The sequence below is a fragment of the Osmia lignaria genome, unplaced genomic scaffold (assembly GCF_051020975.1).
Source record: "Osmia lignaria lignaria isolate PbOS001 unplaced genomic scaffold, iyOsmLign1 scaffold0218, whole genome shotgun sequence".
NCBI lineage: Eukaryota > Metazoa > Arthropoda > Insecta > Hymenoptera > Megachilidae > Osmia > Osmia lignaria.
Window position 1 is genome coordinate 8,879 of NW_027478358.1, and position 11,091 is coordinate 19,969.

The window sequence follows — 11,091 nt, forward strand, 5'->3', positions numbered from 1 at the left end:
TCTTTTATAGCAAAATGATTTTTTTTTTATGAAAATATTTTAATTCAAAAATCTATTTTCTTTTTAATTATTTTAGCAATTTCTAGAGTTATTATAACATGAAGTTATTTAAATATTATTAACTATCAACTTACTTTATCGAAATTAACTAAAAAATCTTGATTAAAATTCCCAAAATTCTATTTCAAGAATAATTTTAATTTAATTTTAACCTTTTCTTTAATTTTTTTTTTTAATTTTTATCTATTAATTTTTTAGTATTAGAAAATTTATTTCATTATTAAATTTACAATTTAATCCTTTTATCAGGCATAATACTTATAAAGATTTTAAGTTAACAATAAACTATCAACCTTCAAAGTTGAAAATATAATATTTTTAAATCTTAATTAAATGGTTTTATTCTACTAATCATAAAGATATTGGAATTCTTTATATAATATTTGCTTTATGATCTGGAATAATTGGTTCAGCAATAAGAATTATTATTCGAATAGAATTAAGTATTCCTGGATCATGAATTTCTAATGACCAAATCTATAATTCTTTAGTTACAGCTCATGCTTTTTTAATAATTTTTTTTCTTGTAATACCATTTTTAATTGGGGGATTTGGAAATTGATTAATTCCTTTAATATTAGGAATTCCAGATATAGCTTTTCCCCGAATAAATAATATTAGATTTTGACTTTTACCCCCATCTTTAATAATTTTACTTTTAAGAAATTTTTTAAATCCAAGACCAGGAACAGGATGAACTGTATATCCTCCTTTATCTTCAAATTTATACCATTCTTCACCCTCAGTAGATTTAGCAATTTTTTCTTTACATATTTCAGGATTATCTTCTATTATAGGATCACTAAATTTTATTGTTACAATTATTATAATAAAAAATATTTCCTTAAAACATATACAATTACCTTTATTTCCTTGATCTGTTTTTATTACAACTATTCTTTTACTTTTTTCCTTACCAGTATTAGCTGGTGCTATTACTATATTATTATTTGACCGAAATTTTAATACATCTTTTTTTGATCCAACTGGAGGAGGAGACCCAATTCTTTATCAACATTTATTTTGATTCTTCGGTCACCCAGAAGTCTATATTCTAATCCTTCCAGGATTTGGGTTAATTTCCCAAATTATTTCTAATGAAAGAGGAAAAAAAGAAACTTTTGGAAATATTGGAATAATTTATGCTATATTAAGAATTGGACTTTTAGGTTTTATTGTATGAGCTCATCATATATTTACCGTCGGATTAGATGTAGATACTCGAGCTTATTTTACCTCAGCTACTATAATTATTGCAATTCCAACAGGAATTAAAGTTTTTAGATGACTAGCAACATATCACGGCTCTAAATTAAAAATAAATATATCTATTATATGAACTCTAGGATTTATTTTTCTTTTTACCATAGGAGGATTAACAGGAATTATATTATCTAATTCTTCTATTGATATTATCCTACATGATACATACTATGTTGTAGGACATTTTCATTATGTTTTATCTATAGGAGCTATTTTTTCTATTATAGCCGCTATTATTCACTGATTCCCTATAATCATTGGACTTTCAATAAACCAATCTTGATTAAAAATTCAATTTTTCTTAATATTTATTGGAGTAAATATAACTTTTTTTCCTCAACATTTTTTAGGAATAATAGGAATACCACGTCGATATTCAGATTATCCAGATTCTTATATATGTTGAAATTTATTTTCCTCTATAGGATCTTTAATTACTTTAAACAGAATTATTGTAATAATTTATATTATTTTTGAAAGATTATATTCAAAACGAATAATTTTATTTAAATTTAATCAAACAGCTTTAGAATGAATTATACATAATCCCCCTTTAAATCATTCTTATAGGGAAATTCCATTAATTTTAAAAATTTAATTTAATATGGCAGATTAGTGCAATGGATTTAAGATCCATATATAAAATTATTTAATTTTTATTAAAAATTTCTTCATGATATATATATTCATTTCAAGATTCAAATTCCCCTTATTCAGATAATCTTATATCATTTCATAATTTTACTATAATATTTATAATCATAATTATTTCAACTACACTTTTTATATTAATAGATATTTTTAATAATAAATTTATTAATCGATTTCTTTTAAAACATCATACTATTGAAATTATTTGAACTATTATTCCAGCTATTATTCTTTTATTTATTTGTTTTCCATCTTTAAAAATTTTATATTTTACAGATGAATTATGAAACCCAATTTTTTTTACAGTAAAAAGTATTGGACACCAATGATACTGAAGATATGAATATCCTGAATTTAATAATTTTGAATTTGATTCTTATATAAATAAAAACTTTGAATATAATTCTTTCCGATTATTGGATGTAGATAATCGTATAATTATTCCCTTTAAAATTTCAATTCGAATATTAACTACTTCTACAGATGTTATTCATTCTTGAACTATTCCTTCTATAGGAGTAAAAAGAGATGCAACCCCAGGTCGAATTAATCAAATAAATATTCTTGCTTTACGACCTGGACTTTTTTTTGGCCAATGTTCAGAAATTTGTGGTATAAATCATAGATTTATACCTATTGTTTTAGAATCTACATCTTATAACAATTTTATAAATTGAATTAAAAATTCTACTTAAAGAAATTAGTTAAATATAAATAATAACATTAATTTGTCAAATTAAAATTAATTTCCTTCAAAATTATTTCTTAAATTTTATCATTAAGTGTCTGAAACAAAATAAGAATTGATCTTTTAAATCAAATATAGTATTTATTATACTCTTAATGAAAATTTTATTCCACAAATAAGACCTAGATATTGAATATTAATTTCTATCTTTGAATTATTAATTTTTTTCATATTAATCTTTAAAATTTATTTTTTTCCAATTAATTTAAAAATTTATTTTCCTAAAAAATCCTTTAAAACCCATAAATTATTTAATTGAAAATGATAATAAATCTTTTTGAAATTTTTGACCCAACTACAAGAATACATTTTTCTTTAAATTGAATTAATTCTATATTAATTTTTATTATTCTACCTTTAAATTTTTGAATTATTCCATCCCGATTTGAAATATTATTTATTTCAATTTCTAAAATTATTTTTTCTGAATTTAAAAGCTTAACAAAAAAAAAGTATAAAATAAATATTTTAATTTTTTTTAGATTAATAACTTTTATTGCATTAAGAAATTTTATAGGATTATTCCCTTATATTTTTACTTCAACAAGTCATATATCATTTAATTTAATTATTGCTTTATCTTCTTGAATAAGATTTTTTATTTATAGATGATGAAATAAACCATTAAATATATTAATTCATTTAGTTCCTTTAAATACACCCCCTGCTTTAATAAATTTTATAGTAATAATTGAACTAATTAGAAATATTATTCGACCTTTTACTTTAGCAATTCGATTAACTGCAAATATAATTGCAGGACATCTACTATTAACTCTTTTAGGCACATTCATTTCTAAATTCTTAATTTTATTACCTATCACAATTTTAATTCAAAATTTATTAATAATTTTAGAAATTGCAGTTTCTATAATTCAAGCATATGTATTTTCTATTCTTTCTTTATTATATTTTTTAGAATCTAAAAATTAATGTCAATTTATTATAATCATCCTTTTCATTTAGTTACTAACAGACCTTGACCTATTATAAACGCTTTTAATTTAATAAATTTATTATTAAGATTAGTAATATGATTCTTTTACTTAAATTTTTTTTTAATTTTTATTAATTTTCTTATCTTAATCTCTTCTATATTTTTTTGATGACGAGATATTATTCGAGAAAGAACTTTTCAAGGATTTCATACATTTTTAGTTTTAAAACTAATAAAATTTAGAATAATCTTATTTATTATTTCAGAATTTTTTTTTTTTATTTCATTATTTTGAACTTATTTTCATTCTATAAGTTCCCCAGGAATAGAAATTGGTTTACTTTGACCCCCTAAAAATATTATCATATTCAATCCATTTAGAATCCCTTTATTAAATTCATTAATTTTAATTTCTTCAGGAATTTCCCTAACTTGAAGTCACAATAGATTATTAAATAAAAATTATATAGAAAGAAAAATTTCTCTAATAATTACTATTATTTTAGGAATATATTTTTCTTTTCTCCAATTTATTGAATATATAGAAGCTCCATTCTGTTTTAATGATAGAATTTTTGGATCTATTTTCTTTATAGCAACAGGATTTCACGGATTACATGTAATTATTGGAATTATTTTCTTATTTATTACACTAATCCGATTAATTAATCTACATTTTTCTGCAACTCATCATTTTAATTTTGAAGCAGCATCTTGATATTGACATTTTGTAGATGTAATTTGATTATTTTTATATATTTCAATTTATTGATGAATATTTTAAATATAATAATAATTAATATATATATAGTATAAACTTAATTACATTTAATTTCCAATTAAAAAATTTATAAAATTAATATATATAATTTTTAATATTATATTTTTATTTTATTTTATAATAATTATTACTTCTATACTTATATTAATTAATTTTTATTTAAGAATATATAAACCATTAAATCGAGAAAAAATTACCCCATTTGAATGTGGATTTAACTCCCAATCAAACTCCCGTCTCCCATTTTCTACACAATTTTTCCTAATTACTTTACTATTCTTAATTTTTGATATTGAAATTATCTTAATTTTACCATCTATCTTTTTAATAAAATTTAAATCTATTTTTTTAATATTAATTATTTTAATTTTTATTTTTTTAATAATTATTAGTCTACTTATTGAATGAAGTTATAGATTATTAAATTGAATTTTTTAATATATGGACTAAAAAAGTCTAATATTAAGCCGAAATTAATTGTAAAAATTACTTCATATATTTATATATATAATATATACATATTAATATTAATTGAAGCTAAAATAGAAGCAATTTATTGTTAATAAATTTATTGAATTAAAATTCCAATTAAAGAAATAAATTTAAATAGAACTTCTAATTCTAAATTTAATATTTTATATATTATTATTTCTAAATAATTTTTATATAGTTTAATAAAACTTTATATTTTCAGTATAATATTAATAAATATAAAATTTATTTATAAAAATTATATTTATAAAAATTTTATTTAAAAATATTAAAATTACCTTAATATCTTCAATATTATGCTCTTCTTAAGCTATTTAAATTTTAAATTAAAAAAATAAAAATTAATATTATTAATAAATTAGTTAATAATATATTCATAAAATTATATTCATTTAACTTATATTTAAATAAATAAAATTTCAATTTTATAAATTTAATCTTAAATTCAAATAAATTTTTTTCATGAATATTTTCATACAATATAACTATATTTAAAGGTAAATCATAATACAAATAAATTTTTTCGATATAAAATATTGTTCTTATAAAATTTCCTATTATTAAATTTTTATAAGAATTAAAATAAAAAAACTGCCCAATCAAAATTCCACATAAAATTAATTTTATAACCATAATTTTTAAATTTATTGTTAATACAATTAAATAATTTAAATTAAAAATTTTAAAATATAAATATCCAATAAAAAAAATAGTTATTAATAAAATAAATATACAAAAATTTACCAAAATACCTTCTTTCTTAATTAAATTTACATAATAATTTTTTTTAGAAAATAAAATAAATATAATTAATCGAATAGAATAAGATACAGTAAAAATTGTAGAAAAAATTAAAAATATTATTCTAATTATATTTATTTTTCTTAAAAAAATTAATTCCATAATTATATCTTTAGAAAAATATCCTGATATAAAAGGAAATCCTATTAAACATATTAAAGAAAAAATTAAAACTATAGTTTTAAAAGGATAAATATAAATTATACCACCATAACATCGGATATCTTGATTTCTATTAAAATTATGAATAAATCTACCCACACATAAAAATATTAAAGATTTAAATAAAGCATGAATTACTAAATGAAAAAAAGCTATTTCCCAAAATCCTAATCTTAAAATTCTTATTATTAATCTTAATTGACTTAAAGTCGATAAAGCAATAATTTTTTTAAAATCAAATTCATAATTTGCAATTAAACCCGCTATAAATATAGTTAACCTAGAAATTAATAAAATATATTTATTAAAACATCCTAAAAACAAAAATTTATTATATCGAATTAATAAATAAACCCCAGCTGTTACTAAAGTTGAAGAATGAACTAAAGATGAGACAGGAGTAGGAGCTATTATTGCAGCAGGTAATCATAAAGTAAATGGAATTTGAGCTCTTTTTGTAAAAGCTACTAATACTAATAAAATTAATATTAATAAATTAAATTTATAAATTATTAAATTTCACCTCCCATATATTATTCCCATAGTAATTATTAATAAAATTCCCACATCCCCTACACGATTTCTAAAAATTGTTAATATTCCAGCATTATAAGCTTTATCATTTTGATAATAAATAATTAAACAATAAGAAATTAATCCTAAACCATCTCATCCTAATAAAATTGTTAAAAATCTAGGTCTCAAAATTATAAAATATATTGATACTACAAATAAAATTACTAAAATAATAAATCGATTTATAAATTTATCCCCTTCTATATAATAAATTCTATAAATTAATACAACTATAGAAATAAGTGAAACTAATATTAAAAATATTATTCTATAAAAATCTAAATAAATAAAAAAAGAAAATTTTATTCTATTATATCTATAAATTATTCATTCTAAAATAATTAAATTCCTATTAAAAAAAATAATTATTATAAATAAAAAAAAAAATCCCGTAAATACAAATAATATATATACAAATATAATTAAAATAATTTAAAGTACTTAATTTACATCTTTGAACCCACATTTCAAAATTTTTTTTTAAACTATTTAAATTAAATAAAAATTCTTAAATTTAAAATAACTATATTTAAAGGAATTCAATGAAATAATAAAATTAAATAATTAATTAATTTTCCTCTTCTTAATCTTTTATAAAAAAAATTCTTTCCATGAACAATAAATCTAAAAAAATATAAAGAATACATAAATCTAACTAAACAATAAAAAAATAATTTAATTATTAATAATCTTATTCAATTAACTAATCTTATCAATAAAAAAATTTCCCCAACTAAATTTAAAGAAAAAGGAGCAGCTATATTTGAAGAACATATTAAAAATCATATCAATGATATAGAAGGCATAAAAATTAAAACACCCTTATTAATAATTATCAATCGTCTATGAGTCTCCAAATAACATAAATTTAATAAATAAAATAATCCAGAAGAACACAACCCATGAGCAATTATTATTAAATATGAACCTAAAAATCTTAATTTTCTTATAGTAAATATAGAAGCTATTAATAAATTTATATGAACAACAGAAGATATTGCTACTAAAATTTTTATATCAATTTGTCGAAAACAACTAAATCTTAAAATAATCCTTCCCAATAATCCAATTTCAATAAAATACTTATTCATTTCTAAAAAATTTTGAAAAAAAATCATTATTAATCGTAATAATCCATAAGACCCTAACTTTAATAAAATTGCAGCTAAAATTATTGATCCAAATACAGGAGCTTCTACATGAGCTTTTAATAATCAACCATGAATTATATATATTGGTATTTTTACTAAAAATCCTATAATTAAATATAAAAATAAAATTTTATTTAACTTAAATTTTATTCTTTCTAATAATAAAAATCTTAAAGACCCTATTAAATTAAATAAATAAAATAATACTAATAATAAAGGTAATGAAAAAAATAAAGTATAAAATATCAAATAATATCTTGCATAAATTCGTAAAAATCCTATTCCTCATTTCATAATAAAAAAAAAAATAATTAATAAACTTACTTCAAAAAAAAAATAAAATATTAATATATTTATTCTAAAAAAATTTATTACTAAAACAATTAATATTAATATTAATAAATTTAAACATAAAATCAAATTTTTTTCCTGATTAATTCTCATAAATACTAATCCAAAAATCCATAAAGATATCATAATAATTCCATAAGAATAAAAATTTAATCCAAAATTTAATCTTAAATTAATTCATTCCATAAAAAATCTATTCATTCTTAATATCAAAAAACTCAATAAAAATATTATATTTCTAATAAAATATAACTTTTTATAAATATTAAAATTAATAATTAAAAATCCAACTATAAAAATTATACTTTCTATTATTAACATTTTAAATTTATTATTATAAAACCTTGATTTCCAATAATTCTCAATATTGACACTACAATTGATAATCCTAAAACAGCTTCACAAACAGAAAAAATTAAATAATATATAAATATTCACCTTAAATATTCCAACTCATTTAATATTAAAATTATTAAATTCAATACTACGAAAAATTCCATTCTAATTAAAAATATTAAAAAATACTTATTAATTATTAATATTATTATAAAAATTAAAACTATTAAAATTAAAAAATATCTTTTTAAAATAAATTAGACTTTATAGTTTAAAAAAAACATTAATTTTGTAAATTAATATTGAAAATTTTTTCTAAAGTCTAATTTCAAAATAATTTTATAAATATCTTTAATTCCCAAAATTAAAATTTTTATTTAAACTATATTTTGTTAATGTTAATATCAAAAATTTTATTTATATTCATAAATCTATTTATTATCACAAATATTTTATTACTTTCTTCACTACATCCAATTACTATTTTATTCTCTTTTATTATTTTCACCTTATCCTCATCTACTTTAATATTTTTAAATATAAATAATTCAATATACTCTTTTATAATTTCAATTTCTTTAATCGGAGGAATAATAATTATATTTAATTATTTTGTAAGATTAATTAACAATGAAAATTCAAAAATAAAATTTTTTGAACTAATCACTTCTATTAATTTTTTTTTTATTTCTTTTATTATAATTATTCATTTTATTAATTGAATACCAATTTTTATATTTACAGAAAACATAATTTTAAATAATAATTTATTTAAAATTCAAAATATTTATTTTTATCCAATAAATTATTTAACTATTTTTATAATCTTATTCTTATTAATTTGCTTAACTCTTTCATTCAAAATATCTACAATTAAAATAATCCCTCTTCGTAAAATTAAAATTTAATGAAAAATAAATATTTAAAAATTTTTAAATCTAATAAATTTCTTAATATCATTTATTCTTCATTCAATATTCATCCTACCCCAGTAAACATTAATTATTTATGAAACTTTGGATCAATTTTAGGAATTCTTTTATTAATTCAAATTATTTCAGGTTTCATTTTATCTATGCATTATTGTCCAAATATTAATTATGCTTTTGATAGAATTATTCACATTATAAAAAATGTTAATTCTGGATGAATATTTCGTTATATTCATTTAAATGGGGCATCATTTTATTTTCTTTGTATATATATACATATTAGACGAAATATTTTTTATCAATGTTATTCATCTCAACATGTATGAAATATTGGAATTATTATTTTATTAACTTCAATAGGAACTGCTTTTATAGGATATGTTTTACCATGAGGACAAATATCTTTTTGAGGAGCAACAGTAATTACAAATCTTCTTTCTGCAATCCCTTATATTGGACAAACAATTGTAGAATGAATCTGAGGAGGATTTTCTATTAATAATGCTACATTAAATCGATTCTTTTCATTACATTTTATTTTACCATTATTAATTCTAATAATAGTTATTATACATCTTTATTTCCTTCATATAACTGGATCTAATAATCCAATAGGAACAAATAGAAATATTTATAAAATTCCTTTCCACTCATATTTCTCATCCAAAGATATTCTTGGATTTTTTATAATTTTTATATCATTTAGATTTATTATTCTACAAAATCCTAATATATTAAATGATCCTGATAATTGATCTATTGCAAACCCTATAAATACCCCACAACATATTAAACCTGAATGATATTTCCTATTTGCTTATTCAATTTTACGAGCTATTCCCAATAAATTAGGGGGAGTATTAGCTTTACTTTTTTCTATTTTAATTCTTTTTATTCTCCCATTTATAATAAATCATAAATTTAAAACTAATAAATTTTACCCATTAAATAATTTCTTATTTTGATTTTTTATTAATAATTTCATCATTTTAACTTGATTAGGAAGACAACCTATTGATTATCCTTACACTTTAATTAATCTAATTTTTACAAATATATACTTTATATTTTTTTTTTCAAATATATATTTTATAAAATTTTGAGATAAAATCATCTATAATTATTAATTAATGAGTCTGAATAGACATATATTTTGAAAATATATTAAAGAAAAATAACTTTCTATTAATTTAAATATATAAATTTATTAATATTTTTAAAATAAAATTAATATATATATAAATTAAAATAAAAGATAAAAATTTTTTTCAACATATATATATTAATTCATCATATCGAATTCGAGGTATAATTCTTCGAATTCAAATAAAAAAAAAATTATGATATAAAATTATTAATAAAGTAAAAATTGAATAATTAAAATTAAAAAAAATAATTGATATAATCAATCTTATAAATAAAATTATTATATATTCAGCTATAAAAATTAAAGAAAATCTCCCCCTATAATATTCAACATTAAATCCTGAAACTAATTCAGACTCCCCCTCAATTAAATCAAAAGGAGCCCGATTCAATTCAATTATTATTCTAATAATTAATATAAAATATAAAGGAAAAAAAAAAAAAATAAATTTTACATTAAATTGAAATTTAATAAATGTTTCTAAAGAAAATCTCTCAATAAATATTATAATAACAAAAAATATAAAAAATAATCTCACTTCAAAAGAAATAGATTGAGAAATAGATCGTAAACACCCTAATATTGCATAAATTGAATTAGATGATCATCCTATTATTATAGTTGGATAAACTCTTAAACTTAATATTAAAAATAAAAATACCAATCCAAATTTAAAATTTATTCAATTTCTAAAATAAGGCAT

The 11,091-nt window shown here is 18.1% G+C and overlaps 1 protein-coding gene and 1 pseudogene across 1 annotated transcript; one reads left to right on the forward strand and one right to left on the reverse strand.

Annotated features, from left to right (window-relative positions):
- Nucleotides 1–213: 213 nt before the first annotated feature.
- Nucleotides 214–11,064, reverse strand: LOC143308227 (NADH-ubiquinone oxidoreductase chain 1-like; the record flags this gene model as incomplete). Its single annotated transcript, XM_076693159.1, is given in 1 exon segment — nt 214–11,064. A coding segment is annotated over 1 exon segment (555 nt), but the record flags the coding sequence as incomplete, so codon positions are not given.
- Nucleotides 9,217–10,879, forward strand: LOC117611525 (cytochrome b pseudogene; annotated as a pseudogene).
- Nucleotides 11,065–11,091: the final 27 nt, after the last annotated feature.